A 16052-nucleotide genomic window follows, 5' to 3' on the forward strand; every position below is an offset into this window, starting at 1 on the left:
ATTACATTGTTCTTTGACCTGAAAACAGTCACTCACCCAAACATTTGGGGCAGCACTGTCCTGGGGGAGTGTGGCTAAGGTGCTGAGGACAGGAGAGAATGGGACATACTTCTCTCACGCACTGTGTCCTGCCTCCCTGAAGAAAAGAGAGAGAGAGAAAAAAAAAAGCACATTTAGAAAAGTAAGTGCATATATATCATATAATCGAGATGTCTGGAACAAACCTAGGGCCTTTCCTGGTATTAGGTCCCTGTGGTGACTGCTCACATCTGTGTAATTTCTCCGAACTCTCCACTTACTCTCCCTGTAGGCCACATGAACTACACCCTCTAAAAGACTGCCCCTGAAAAGTCTATTACAGCATCACCTCTCCCCACCCAATATCACCTTTATTTATCTTTTTCCCTCTTAGGACTAGCCAACCGTCTCAGTTTGCCTGAGGCTGGAGGCTCTCAGTACTAAAATGGGGAAGTCTTGGTCAAACCAGGACAAGTTGGCCTCCCTTTCCAACCCCAAGCAAGCAAAGGAGCCCTCTGGAGTCTACAGAGACTTTTCCTCTTCTTTCACACCCCCATCTTTCTGTAAGTTCTGCAGACATCTTCCTCTAAGAATACTTCCCTTCCTGCCACTGCTTAAAGGTGTTGCTAGCATGACTCAACGAGCCTCAGATTTGAGGAAGCAGCCAGGTTGCTGAAAACGGATACGCTGAAAGCCAATATTCAGGAGAACCATTTCACCAAACTCACTCAGCTAACCAAACCTGTTTCTATCAGAAGCAGAAGGCAAATGATGGCTGGTATTGGAATGAATGGCAAAGGCTCAACTGCCTACGGGAGAAGTTACAGAGCATTTGAATTTTTCCCTGCCCCTTGTTCTCTGCCCTTTCTTTCTTTTTTTTTTTTTTTCCCACATTCATATTGTTTAATAATCTACTTTCACTTGATAATATGGTCATTGTTTTGTGTCAGTACATTAAGCCTAGGTTATAATTTTTTTTCCATTTATTTATTTTCAGCATAACAGTATCAGTATTTTTTCACCACACCCAGTGCTCCCTGCAATCCGTGCCCTCTATAATACCCACCACCTGGTACCCCAACCTCCCAACCCCCCGCCACTTCAAACCCCTCAGACTGTTTTTCAGAGTCCAGAGTCTCTCATGATTCACCTCCTCTTCCAATTTACCCCAACCCCCTTCTCTCTAACTCCCCATGTCCTCCATGCTTTTTGTTATGCTCCACAAATAAGTGAAACCATATGATAATTGACTGTCTCTGCTTGACTTATTTCACTCAGCATAATCTCTTCCAGTCCCGTCCATGTTGATACAAAAGTTGGGTATTCGTCCTTTCTGATGGAGGCATAATATCCATAGTGTATATGGACCACATCTTCCTTATCCATTCATCCGTTGAAGGGCATCTTGGTTCTTTCCACAGTTTTAGTTTTTTGACCATGGCCATTGCTGCTATAAACATTGGGGTACAGATGGCCCTTCTTTTCACTACATCTGTATCTTTGGGGTAAATACCCAGGAGTGCAATGGCAGGGTCACAGGGAAGTTCTATTTTTAATTTCTTGAGGAATCTCCACACTGTTCTCCAAAGAGGCTGCACCAACTTGCATTCCCACCAACAGTGTAAGAGGGTTCCCCTTTCTCCACATCATCTCCAACACGTGTTGTTTCTTGTCTTGCTAATTTTGGCCATTCTAACTGGTGTAAGGTGATATCTCAATGTAGTTTTAATTTGAATCTCCCTGATGGCTAGTGATGATGAACATTTTTTCATGTGTCTGATAGCCATTTGTATGTCTTTATTGGAGAAGTGTCTGTCCATATCTTCTGCCCATTTTTTGATATGATTGTCTGTTTTGTGTGTGCTGAGTTTGAGGAGTTCATTATAGATCCTGGATATCAACCTTTTGTCTGTACCCCTTCTTCCTCTCTGACACGCTTTCCTTCCTTTTCACCTCAGCATGCCCCCACCTCTTCTGGCAGTCAGCATCTCTCCCCTCTGTACAACTCAAAGATGCAGCATGCCCCCTTCCCCTCCTCGATGCCTCACCAGAGGCGTCTGTTTTTCCAGCCTTAGCAACTTGTAATTGAATCTTCAGAAAGCTGGGGAAGGGGAAAAAAAAAAAAAAGCACTTTCCAGTCAATTTACATCCAACACCTTTGTAAGGCTCATGTGAAAACTATCTGGTGCAAAATGAATTGTTACCAAATTTATGAATAATTAATTTTAAGAAAAATCAGTAGATTTGGTCAATAGATCACTAGGCAAATGGAATTCCAATGGATTGGCTTCTCTGGGATTTGAACTAGAAAGCAGACTAGTAGACCCTCAGGTACCTGCTGTCTGAAACCAGTAATTTATATCTCAAGAGGCCTCAGGAAATGAGGAACTCATGCCTCAGAGAAGGGAAAGATTCCCCGCAGCCTTTCCTCACACCTTCTCCAACACTTTCTGCAATAACACCAGACGTTAGCTGTCTGGGTCATATTCACGCCTATCCCCATGCACGGCCGCCATCCATTGTTCCTGCTCTCCCCTCCTCTTCTTGCCAGTTTTGTTATTACTGTTCATTTTTTGGTATGAGTGGATGAAAAGGGTAGGGCACGTTATGTCTTTTTAAATATTTATTATTTTTAAGCCACTTTCACGTTGGATTCGTCCCCAAACCAATAGAGAACATGCAAAAAAATACCACAAAAAGCGCTTCTGTTGTTTTTACATTATTTCCAGATCAGCAAGAATCACTAAAAATCTCCTAAGAATCCCTGGTTGTTCTCTATGCCGTTCCTCACTCCACTCTGCATAAGCCTAAAGTCAGGCCTTTCACCGGACTTCAGAGGCACATAACCTGAGTCTAGGTCAGGCTCTGAGGTCTACATACACCACAAAAGCTCAGTCTAGAGGGAGGACAGAATGCTTCTTTTAACTTTTAATTTCAAAAAAATTCATCTGCGAGCCACTTCCGAAAATCCGGAAGCCTCAGGCCACCCGAGGCTGCCCGTGTGCTGGCTTCTTTAAGTGCACAGAGAACATAGTCTTTTCATCAATAGTCTCTGTTCTTGTTGGAGCAGCACCTATTTTTCAAGCATATTTTAAAATTAAAATTTTTTTAAAAGATTGCATAATTGCATAGGAGTTAACTTGTCCAATGCTTCAGAAAGCTGCCAAGAGATTATGTGGGCACTGGTCATTTTCCTTACACTAAGGTCAAAGAGCAGATTTTGCATATGTAAAACAATTGCAGTTTGTCTTTCCCAAGAGCCCATTAAAGCAACTTGAACTCCAATCTGGGTTTGCTGGTTTAGTCAAGTTTTATTTTATTTGGGTTGCAGTGTTGTGGCATAGCCCCAGTCGCGAGGCTGCATTCCAATTAATACCTCCAAAGAAGGTGCCAGCCCTTTTCGGCTCACAACCTGCTTCTATGATTTCAACTCAGCAGGGAATCTGGTTAAACTATGAGATGTGGCTGTACCGTAAACCAGGGAAGTTAAATTTGCAGAAGCGTACGTTTCTGTTCCTAAAAATGTACTAATTCCTACTGCAACTACACTAATGCGGGCTCTTACAGATTATCCCAATCTCGCTAACAGGCTTCCCTGCCTCAGCGATCCTGCACTAACCCATCCTGGAAAGTTTAATATGTCCAGGATTCCTTTCTCTTTCTAACACCCATCTGTCATTTCAATACTGCATCATATATGCATTTAAGTCCTACATATGCTAAGGAGGCAGCGGTAAATGTAATATACAAAATTCACTTGCCTTCTGGAGCGTGTCCTCATGCTGAAGAGGATGATTTACCACTGCATTTGGGACAAAATTCAGGCTCAATGTCCACTACAGAAGCAATTATGTGCTCAGTAAAATTGGTTTCTTCTTCTGACATAGAGCAACACTACATTTCTCAGACTCCCTCGTGGTTAGGCCTTATGAATAGATTTTGACCAAGAGGCGGTAGATGGAAATAAAAAACATGCTGCTAGGCTTGACCCATAAAAATCTCTCATCTCAGTGCTCCGTGTTCTCCCTTTCTGTCTCTACTAGAGGAATAGAGGGGCGATCATACAAGATGGGAAGGGCCTGCTTTCACTTCCGTGTCACCATGTGGAAGTCTATCCACTAAACACTTGCAATGAACTATTTTATGAGCAAGAAATAAATTTCACTGCGTTAAAATACTCAGATGCATTAGATCTTTATTACCACAGTTAGTCTACTTTGTCAAGATAAACCATAATCTTCTCTCCCATCTCCTTTCCTCACAATACCAACCTGGAGAGGGGGGTCCAGTGTATCTGCTTTATTATCCCTAGGCACATCTGCGGCCTGCCATGTTTATGTGTACCTCTTTCCCTCTTCCCCCGTCATTGACCGCTATAAACATCCTGCTTTGTTCCAGGTCTATTTTGAGCCTCGTCTCACCTATGAAGGCTTCTAGACCCCTTCCTTTCCCAGTGACCCACTCCATCTTCCTGTATCTTTTTCTTTCTCTTATGTATGCCTGTATTTTTGACACATACATGGAAGTTTAACCCTGCAGGATAATACTGGATTTACCTCCAAACCAGATTTTAGCGATAGCGGGGACCAGTCCTCTCAGCCTAATATACTTCAGGAGAGTTGACAGACTCGAGGGAACATCTCAGTAAAAATTTCTCTAATGAAAGGAAGAGTCACCACACAGGAAGAGCCCTAGAATCTCCATGAATTTCTCAAACCACTTTGAACTACAGGATCCTGATGAGACGGTAGAGTTTCAGGGCTGTCTGCCTCTGCTTACCTTGTATCTCCTTGGGTTTTATACATGTTAGGTACTACCTAAATGTTTCTTGGTGCCGATATATCAAAAAGCAAGTCTTAACATCATCTCATACGCTGGCAGGATTCCTAGGACACCCCCACCCCATGTTTTGTTAAACATTTGAAAATGTCTATATGGGTAAAATACCCAAGGATTAACGACTATATTCTCATGCGGTCAACAAGGAGAGGAATGCTAGGAACTTCCACAGTACTGGTGAGTTACGATTTCCATCATTTTTCCTTAGTTTTGTTCTGTAGAGGTGGTTGTTTTTTCTAACTGCAGATCCAAGTGCTTCTCTGATAGTAGCTGCTTTTAAAAGAAAGACATGAAACTTGTCCCAAGTCTATTGGCTGCCCCCTTACTTTTGTTTTAGCTGATTCAGTCAAGAACACAATCGGTTTGTGTCAAAGTTTACTCCAGAACCACAGTCTTATAGCATAATAAAAATCTATCTTCCTGAATATAGTAATGAGTGCAAGATGATAAAAACCACAGCCATGTGGCTTCTTCCCCCACCACTAAAGACCACTGAGAACTGAGGGCTGGAAACCATACTGTAACATCTGACACAGCACTCATCCCCTGACCAGGATGCAGTCTGGTTCCCCAACAGGAGGCGGGGAGCTGCAGAGTACATTTCTAACCATTTAGAAACAATCAGCTACACTCAGCCACATTCTAGAGGGATTTTTCCCTCCAGTGTTCAATTGTTTGAAGGGAATGTAATCCTCCATTGATTTTAGAAGAAGGTGAGAATAGGGGACAGAAAACTGGGCAGGGCTAGTGTAGGGGAGAAATATATCTTGAGTGAAAAGAGTCTGTATGTGCACCATAATTCTTATATTAACAGCCAGTGGTGCAAAGCTGACTTGAATAGAGTAACCACTCTGAACTGCAAATTGGTCAAAAAAGGTCACAAGAGAAAAAAGATGTTTTCAGCCATGCCTCTCTTCGATCTGCAAATTTATTTTGCTAAAGTTTCAGAGCATGACAGTTACTTCCAGGGGTAAAGGTCTTGGTACTTGGCCTCCCTTGATTTTGGCCAGTGCAAAATAGAAAATCAAAGCAAAGATGGCCAGTGGGTGAGTTGTCTGATGGAGGGAGAAGGAGTAGAGTGGACAACGGGAGAGAGGACACCCCAAATTGTCGTGGGTGATGAGCCTACTTAGAGAGAAAGCTATTTATAGATATGCATACACACATGGACTTGTGTACACCCATGTACACACACACGATATTGACATATATATCTAATACCACGGTAGTATAATAATACACTGGTGTGTCTGTGAGAGTTACCCAGTAGACCAGGGTCTTCCAAATTTGGCATTAATAATGCTTTGATTCAGAGAAGTCTCTGTTTTAGGGGACCATCCTGTACATTGTAAAATATTTAACAGCATTCCTGGCCTCTATCCACTAGATGCCAGTAGCACACTTTGTCCCTTATTATAACAAATGGAAATGTCTCTAGATACTGCTACTGTCCCTAGAGAACAAAATCACTCCCAGTTAAAGACCACTGTACTAAGCCAGTGTTTTCTCGTGCCACAGCCTAGGAACCTGCATTTTCAATAATTTTCCCAGATGACTCAGATGCTACTTTCCAAGGCATTGCATTTTGCTAAATGCCTCACTGACATGAGCTTCCAGCAACTAGGTTTTGAGGCTTATTGTTCTCATTAGCTCCTCCAGCAGCTGACGCATGTCATGGCTCACCACATGTGCTCAAGACATGTATTCTGAATGATGGAGCACATTTCCCATTTGGGGGAGTTCTCTCTGAGACATGAGCCAGACCCTACTTCAGCTTGCTGGTGGCTGGAGGCCACTATACTCCAGCCTGAGAGGGAAGACAGCAGCAGGAACGGAGGCAGGGATGGACTTGTGGTTGAGGTTGATGGAGTGGAATTCACCAAAGGGTCCGGGCTGGAACATCACAATCTGTGAGGGCTCTGGAAACTTTCTACTGTAAGAACATTATGCTACCCATAAGCTTATGTTTTCAAGTGATAAAATACAACACAACTTTGATTCTCCACAAATAGAGTCAAGAACATGACATTAAAGTTTGACCAAAATACCTACTCTGTCTGATAAAAATCTTGAGCCATCATCCCTGAGAAGTGCCCCGCTGGACTGACAAAAACAAAAACCTTTGTCCTTCATATCTCCTCAAAGAACAATGACACGATACTCTGTCTCGAGAATCAAGCCTAAACCAAATTCCTTTTATGTTTCCCATCAATTAATACCTCTAAGCCTGACTGTATTGTTGTTCATAGTATTGCTTTGGTTTCCTATTGCTCCCATAATAAATTACCACACAGACTCAGTGGCTTAGTATACACTTAGTATACACACTTAGTATCTTATAGTTCTGGAAGAGTCAGAAGTCAGTATGGGCTTCAATCAACATGTCAGCAGGGCTGGGTACTCTCTGGAGACTCGAGGGCAGAATCTGTTTCCTTCCCCTGTTCCAGCTCCCAGAGGCTGCCAGCCTTCCTTGGCTCTCAGCCTCCCTACTTCATCATCAAAGGCATTAACATAGCATCTTCATAATCTCTCCCTGACTTCGACCCTCCTGCCTCCATTTATAAGGCCTCTTGTGAGAGGGCCTATCCAGATAATCCAGGATAATCCCACATCAAAATCCTTAATTTAACCACATTTGCAAAGTCCATTTTGCCATTTGAGGCCACAGTCACATTTTGGGAGGAGTAGAACATGGATATCTTGGGGGTCTGGGAATCCATTATTCTACTTTCAACAATGATTGTTAAAGAAATGACATTGAATTGCACCTGTGCAGTCCCAGACGTAATATTTGAGGCCTTAGGTGACCACGAAACACTACAATAACCCACTCTATCAGCCACTCCCTCATTGAGAAAGCTAGTTTCCGCCCCCCTTTTTTTAATCAGAAAGAAAGAGATCGCTAAAAATCTCTACTTAAATTCTAGTCATATGGTTGCTGAACCGAACAAGTCCATACCCACCTTTTGTTTTTCCTACGCTATTCTCTAGTTATTTCATTGTAACTTTCAGAAGGTGATACCCAACCCAGACAATCTGAATTTCACATCTTATGCACTCTTTTGACAGCTTACAGAGCAAGGTCTTAGATGTTCATCAAGTGGGAAAGCTTCTGTCTTGGCCAAGAGACCTCTACAGCAGCAGCACGCTGGCCATGCTGGTGAGTACTGCTCCCCTAAACTCAAGCTCCCACCAAGCCGTTTGACTCTGCTAGTCACCCTCTGGCCTGTGCTGGCGAGCCCTAGGAGGGACTTCAGTGTCCTCTGATAGCCAGACAGACCACTCCACAGAGCTTTACGCTGCCCCTCATCTTCAAAGACACTTACAGAAGAATGTCTGTCCTGGCATCGCCCCTGGGTTTGCATGGCACGGCAGTGAGGCCTAAGCCCACTGGCAGCACATGGGACCAGGTCCCAGTGGCTGCATTATGAGCAGGCCCAGCCCGGCTATGGTGACAGTGCTGGGCTTTGAGCACACAAAGATGCAGAGCCAGAGGTCAGAATTTTGTAAAATAAATATCAGCTTCTTAAATAAACAGGTGATGTAAGTATGTTTACTATTGTCCCACTAATACCATTTTAAAAGGAGGTTTCTGTACTGTGTTTGCCTACGCCTCCAATTTCAGGGTAAAACTCATCTGTATTCCTCTTTGAGTCCTTGCTCACAACGCTGTCTGGTCACTCACCTGAATGACAGGTGGTTGTTTCTGTTTTTGCTTTTCTGTGTTTTTGCTTTGGAAAAGAAAATTTCGAAATTCTTCCTCCTCCCCAAGCCCCGCTTTGGCACGAAGACTGACACACCAAATTGCTGATAAGACCGGGATATAGTTTGAGGCAAATCCAACTGGTTCTGGGTTTTCACAAATATTTCACTGCATTCTTTGTCTATTTTAGAAGCGGGAAGGTAAGACCACCCTATGGGAGCATGCACAGACGAGACCTCCAGACAAATGCCCTAGGAAACGGGGGGTGGGGGGAAAAGCCCCACGAGTCAGAGTAGATTCGCCAGGCCTGGCTTGTTTGGTGTCTCCCAGCAGGTGCTGAGGGATGGCTGGAAACCTAAGAGATCCACCCTGAGGAATGTGATACCCCTTTCCAGGGCTCACTGGGTGGAGAGGTAGGGGCTTACCAATAAGGCCCTGAGAATCTGGCCCAGCCGTGCCGGTAAGCATGGGTGCCGCCCCCCTTCAAACAATCAATAAACAAGCAAAGAAATCCACGAGAGAACTGCCTCCTACTATTTCAGATTCCCGGAGACCTCACAGACCACCCCGGTAGGACGCTTCTCAACTGCCACCCACCACCCCCGCAAAGCAAAAGAATGAAAATGAGCCCTTTTCCTTTTCTTGCCATTTTTTATCAAAGTTCAACCTTTCATCATCATGTAAGTAGTCAAAGCTGTTACAAGCCTACTGCTGACACATCAAACGCTTTATCTAGAGTCTGGCCCACTTCCAGGGAGATGAAAAGAACAATCATTCAGAACTCACACCTCCCATGAGGTATGAGCCATTCCTGAAAGGAAGGAAATAACACCATTGTGGAGGAGAAAGGACGTTTTTCATTTTCCTCAGGTTGTCTCCAGTGCAGCAAAGCTGGAGATGAGCTGAGGAAGAGGCCCCAGGAAGGCCTTTGAAGGAGGCAAGGCTCTACCAATACTGATTCCCAAAGACAGAAACCCAAGCATCACTGATGAACTATTTCTCCAAAACCTTTCAGTTGACTTAAGTTTGGCTACCAAAAACAACTGATGTACGCTGCCTGCTTTGTACATGGTTCCATTTTGTTTTCACGGGGTTTCATTTGTGTTTATCACTTGCCCCAAACTTGGCTGAGAGTTGAAAGAGGGCAGACGCCATGTGAATATTTCCTTTATCCTCCACAAAGGCCTCAGTCCTGCTACCCCTACAGTGAGGCCACAGTACCATCAGAAGAGCTTGTTTTTCACTTAAACACCTACTTGCTGGTTGTCAGCCAAAGCTGAAAGTCAGTCACATATGTTTGTGTTCCTCTGAGGTTCCTGAGGCACAAAATTATCTATGGTCTTCAAATGAACTAGTCCTAAGTAAGATGTATCTGGATCCCCACAATGTATTGACAAAATTAAACTTTACAAGTCTTTGGGATCGTTCCTAAATCTGGTATGTTTGAACACACTACTGAAAAATAAGTTTTTCACTTCATTTTAACTTCTGAATGGCCATTGGCTAGTCACAGCATTTTGGCTTTTGTTTGCCCATTCATCAAACATTTGAACATCTATATGTTAGACACGGTGGTCTTTAAATGAGAAATTTCAAAATCTTCATTCAATATACATTACCTTTACACAGTTCTCTATTTTGTATCAAGTGACAATTTCCTAAAATTTTAACCAAATCTTAAATGTTGTAAGTAAAATATGAAGGAGTCCTATAAACACCTTGACCTCAATCAAGGGACCCTGTCCAGGGAGACTAGAGATTTCTGGCACCATGCTTTCAAACTAGTGGTGCCCCTGGGCATTGGTCTTGTCAACCAATTCAAAGTTTGTGTTCTGAGACAAACAGGCTGCAACCCAATCTTGGCAAGCTCTTGGGATGATCATAATCTAGGCCAAAGATGATCAAAGGAAAAGAAGTGTACAGGCTGTTGGAAACAGCTGTGGAAGGGGTTGGGGGAGGGTCCCAGTTTGAGCCAAAGCTAACATTCAGACATGTCTGGGCAAGTCCAGTGAAAGGCAGAGGTTCACCTGTTTAGCTTCTCCTGAGAAAAAAAATCCATCCTAAGGGAGGAAGAGACACAGCACAACACAACCAGCAGTTCCTGAGCCTAATTATGGAAGGAAGGCATTATGGACTTGGTATCTGTCACTCGAGTCACCCCAAGTCATGTCATGGATGCCCATTTTGTTCCTACAGGAGAAAGCCATGGAAAGTAAAGCCTAAAAGAACTGTGTCATTGGAACCTCTGTGACATATTCAAGTACAGGCCCCTCTGATACGGGATTCCTATGATTGAGTAAACCACACAAAAGAGAAAGTGATATTGGTCCTTCCCACTTCCCCTCCACACTGCTTTATCACCAGAGGCTTCTGGGACATGAGCAGAAATGTGCTATCAAAGAGGGTGGAAGTAGTAGCCATGCTAGGCTGAAAAGCCAGGTGCCCATGAAATGGTGGTCGTGCCAAACAGAGGAAACAATGGCACAGACACAGCAGAAGATGGACTCCTACCCAGTCCAGGAAAATGATATTTCCTCTATCATGAATTCTGACCAGCTAGGAGGACTGGCCATCACTGTCCAACCCTGGACAGTATAAAACAGCCACCTAATAGACAAGGCATGGCTATATTATATTTTCTGACAAATGAATTCATACATTGGTCAGGTAGAAAAAAAAAGTGCCTGGCCTCTTACAGAAACAATGAGTTATATTAAATCAAGCTTCTCTTGGAATAATATCAGACCAGGTTCAGAGGCACTGTCTTGTGATCTTGGCCAGATCATGCAGTCAAGAGGCCAGAAGGGGGAAGATGCCTCAGTGAGGCAGCAGCTGGTTGGAAAGCTTGCCTGGTTATGTTCAGCTCTATAACTGTGACACTGTGACAACACGCTTAGCACCACAGACCTTTTTTTTTTTTTTTTTCCCCCAAGAATGATGGAGAACCAGGATGGGACAGGTCAAATCCTTAATCTTATTGAAAGGAATAGGAAAAAGTTCTATCTGAATAACACAATTAAGTACCTTATTTCAGAAATTGATACAGATAGAACTGAGTTCAGGACTGGGTCTTTTAGACCATAGCTAGGACAGATGTTCAAGTGCTTGTCAGAACTTTCCTAAATACTTCAATAGAAAGCAAGGATAGTCTCCTTGGAACTCTCCTAAGAAGCTAAAAGAGGGAGAGTGGAACACCACCTTTAATTAGAAATCAAATGAAAGCCAACCCATTTAAAATAGCAGTCAGGACTTCAGTGGTGAGTGGACCAAAGACCAGTGTTGAAGGGAAAACTGCAGGGTGTGTGTGTGGGGGGGGGGGGTGTCTAGGACTCAGGGAGACAGTAGTTCAGAAATATCTATCATTTTATTATACCAGACCAACTGGAAGATGATGGCAATGTCCTGAATACAGACAGATTGAGTGAAAGCCTACATACTGAAGGCAGAATATCCAGCCCTTTTTTGACCAAGAAATCCAGGAAATGCCATTTTAAATTGATCAATGTTATTTATAAAAAGCCTCATCCACCAGGACTACAGTTTGGTTAACAAGTTCATAGAACTGATAGAAAAAAGTAGCTCAAACATTGCTAGTTCTGACTGGTTGAATATATTTGTGATCAAAACAATGTCTGTCATATTCAAAAGCATGTAGACTATGGATATTGCCCTTGAAGTGAAGTATTCTTTAATTTTAGACAGGATGTAAAATTTTGATTTATTCTAAGTAGCTATTTGATAAGGTCTGTTCAGGGACTCTGTGGATGAGATTCCAAAACCAAACGTGTCCATCTCCCTCCAAAAATTGCTAAGGTGGAAAATGTACTTACACTTATGTTACATATATATTTTATTAAAAACTCACTCTGTGAACATTCATGCACAAAAAGTATTTTGTGTTTTTGTTCTAGGAAAGTGTTTCCAGTTGTCTAGGACAGAGAGTATGATCTCTTGAGCTGTTTAACTGATCTGGCCTGAGATGGCCTTTAGGCTTGATTCTTGTTCCCTCTTTTGCAAACCCTCCCAAACAGACTCTAACTTTGCAATCACAAGCGGCACATTTCCCTAGGATCAGTGGTGTCTGGAAAAGGACTGCAGTCATGACAACAGTAATAAAACATACAATGGTGGGGAACTTGAGCAACCACAAGATTGGGATTCAAAATCCATAGTTCTCAAAGGCTCTCAAGGGTTTGACTTTAAAAAGCACAGGAGTTCTCAAAACATGGAAATAAAAGGAGCAGTGTGAGCACCAAAACTGTTCATAGTAAAAATTTTAAATGATTCTATTCTCAAATATTCCCAATTCTAAAGGGTACATGGGAATGGAGGAAGAAACTCTCAGTTAGTTAGACATGAATCCCAACGTTGTGGGCAAAAGACTGCAAATCTTTGTCAAGAGGTCATTTCTTTCATCTAATATTTATACATAAGGTATATGCATTGAAATATGTTCAAAACTCCAAGTAGGTTCAATTAGAGTTACAGAAATAACAACATCCATTAATGTGGCAATACTAAACTCCAGATACTGGGTGATGAATCGAGAACCAAGGGAAAATGACTTTTTTAAATGCTTATGAAATTCTAGTCCATGAAGACATGAGAAGATCTGTGCCTTGAGCTCAGTACAAACCAGGAAAGTTTCCAGATCCTAAATCAAGAAGGAAAACTGGGAAACCACATGACTCAAAGCAACAAACCCCTGGCGTTAAGGGCTCCCTCCGACTCCAGTTTATTACTTTGCGCCGAAGTTACTTAACTTCCCTAAATTTCAATTTCTTCATCTGTAAAGTAGGAAAACAACAGTACTCAGTGTCACAGAGTTCATGCAAAGAATAAGATGATGGAAGAAAAAAGCTTTTAGTTCAGGGCCTGGTGCATAGTAAGTGTTCATTAAATGTTCTCCCTAACAAATATTTAAAGTCAAATCAATTTTGAATCCCAGCCAGCTCCATAAATTAATAAATGAGTGACCCTGGGCAATTTATTTAATCTGAGTCTTGGTTCTTCTATTACCAAACAATGCTATTTTTCCCACGAAGCTACTGTGAAAATCTTAGGAGGGAATATGCTTCAAGTGCCCAGCCCAGCAGTTGAGCTACAAAAGTCCCTGACAAAAATGCACCCCCCCCACCACCACCTCTACCCTGCTCTCTCTAGGATCAGCCATTCAAAGTATGTTTCAGTGGCCAGGAACAGGGCTGTGAAAGGTACAGGGTTGTGGTGACTTTTCCCCTGAATTAGTTGGAGAACATTCATGTTTTCCTTGGCTCGAGGAACACATGGAGTAGTCTTTGGGGTATACAGTAGTATATACATTGCCCGTGTATTTGCATAAAGTTTCAAAGCACTTTCTTGATATATGTAGTATGACAGCTGCTGTCACAATATATTTATGTAAGTTCTACACCGATTTTATAAAATAAACTTGCAAATGTTTGTTTTCCTAAGGAGGGGTATGTTTGGGGGTTGGTGGGGATAATCATTTCATCTCACTATAGAATGTAATACATGTTGGCACCCTTCCCTGCTCTAGGACCACAAATGGGCTGGTGTGGCCTATGAATAAGTGAGGCAACCCCACAGATCCAGGAAGTCAATACATAACCATCTTTTTAATGCTCGTTCTGTAAAAACCAGCACTGATAGGCACCATAGCCACAATCCATCTAAGGTCTAGTAGGAAGAATGAAATAGATGGCTGTGACTTTTAGCACCCAGAATCCATCAGGCAAATTATCACAGCCCCAGCTGGATGTCCATCTTCCCATATGAAGGAATCAGTCAGATGTGAAAGACAATAATGATTCCTTAACAATGTATGCCGTTTACCTCAGTGTTCTTTCGGAGCACCAGAAGAATTGTCTGGATTGGCCAAATGTTTCCCTCAAAGATATCAAGGTAATTTATACTCAGTTATCTCCTACAGCATTTCCTAAACAAGTACTTTGTGGAATCCTGCTTTATAAGAAGTCACTAGGGTTTCTATTACATGACTCCTACAAAGAAATGAGTAAGGTTGTGTAAAACTAAGTTAAATCGCTTTCTTTATTGCAAGACTTATCCTTTAATGCATATGGATATCCAACAGGGAGATTATAGGTATGGTGTTTCTCAAACTTATTGGACCATAGAACCCTTTTGTCATGGCACAGGAACATATTCTGGTACAATATAATTAGGAACACTTCAATTTACTACTGCACACCTGTCCTAAGTATCTACAATGATAGGGTCTTTCCTCTTTGAGGCAAATTTCTCAGCAACAATTTTTGGTTAAATAAGTCCTTATATTGAGCAATCAATATTCCTTCACTGAGCAAAGAATTTTATTTCCCAAAGCCTTCCTACCCCATAAGTGCTACACTAAATGATATGCTCCTCAAATTCAATTTAAGATTATATTTTTACAGATTCCTAAAACCACTTTAACAATGATTAGTTTCTTTGAGGGATACTGTCAATACAAGTTATCTCAGGATTCCTGTTCATTTTTTTCAGGATTATCTTGATTTTTTTTTTTTCCAGAACTTTTTTACACATTTTACTATAGAAGAAAAGAATTCTTGACTTCAACATGGCCTTTTTCCAATTCCATAAACCAGGTCACCCTACCAATATGTGGCATTTCTGGAATATTTATAAATACCATAATATGAAAACTCTACCTCCCACATCCTCTGAAAATATAGCTGGTTACAAATTCCCCAGGCAGATGATGTGGGATCTGTGGTTTCCATGGCTTTAAAAGGGGTATTTGTAGGATATGCTAAGGAATATTTCAACCATGTCTTTCTTCAGGGTTCTTTTTTTTTCCTCCCCCTCAGCAAACTTGCCCCTCAATATCTGTCTCTGGGTGGCCCTAAAAAAGTGACACATTGTAAACAAATAGAACCCTGATAGATTCCTCAGTAGGTGGTAATGGAAGAAACAAACATTCAGAGGAAAGGCTTGTTTATCCCTATAGCTCCCTTTGGGTGTGACCTCATGGGACCACAAGTGAGACTGTGACAGCCCTGGCTAGGTGAGGTCAAGGAGCTGTATAAACTAGGTAAAACAAGGCAGGAGCTTTACTGATCTGGCAAGGACAGCGGGCTGGGAGCAATCAAGAAAGATCAGTGCCTCTCCCAGTGTTTTAAAGAGGCAGGGATCAAAATAGCATGAATTTCAATCTCTAGTCCCTTAATTTCCTGATACTGAAATTTTAAAAATATCAGCAAAACATTATTTTTTTAAATGTGAGAGGTTTGGGGGCACCTGGGTGGCTCAGTCCCTTAAGCATCCAACTCTTGATTTCAGCTCAGGTCATGATCCCTGGCCGGAGGATCATCTACTTGTGAGATCAAGCCAAGTAGGGCTCCACATGAACATGGAGCCTTCTTAAAGTTTTCTCTCTCCTTCTCCCGTTGCCCCTCCTACCCAAGGCTCTCACATACATGTGCGTGCATGCTCGCTCTCAAAAGAAATAAGTAGATTAATTAATTAATTA

The 16052-nt window shown here is 42.2% G+C and overlaps 1 protein-coding gene across 3 annotated transcripts in view; it reads right to left on the reverse strand.

Moving 5' to 3' along the window:
- The window catches only part of BMPER (BMP binding endothelial regulator), a 251913-nt gene that overhangs the window by 119419 nt on the left and 116442 nt on the right, over positions 1 to 16052 (reverse strand). For all 3 annotated transcript variants that reach the window (XM_059396591.1, XM_059396592.1, XM_059396589.1), the window contains exon 7: positions 37 to 136. In XM_059396591.1, the coding sequence (XP_059252574.1) occupies positions 37 to 136 (100 nt within the window). The remainder of the gene's footprint in view (positions 1 to 36; positions 137 to 16052) is intronic.

The sequence above is a fragment of the Mustela nigripes genome, chromosome 4 (assembly GCF_022355385.1).
Source record: "Mustela nigripes isolate SB6536 chromosome 4, MUSNIG.SB6536, whole genome shotgun sequence".
Lineage (NCBI taxonomy): Eukaryota > Metazoa > Chordata > Mammalia > Carnivora > Mustelidae > Mustela > Mustela nigripes.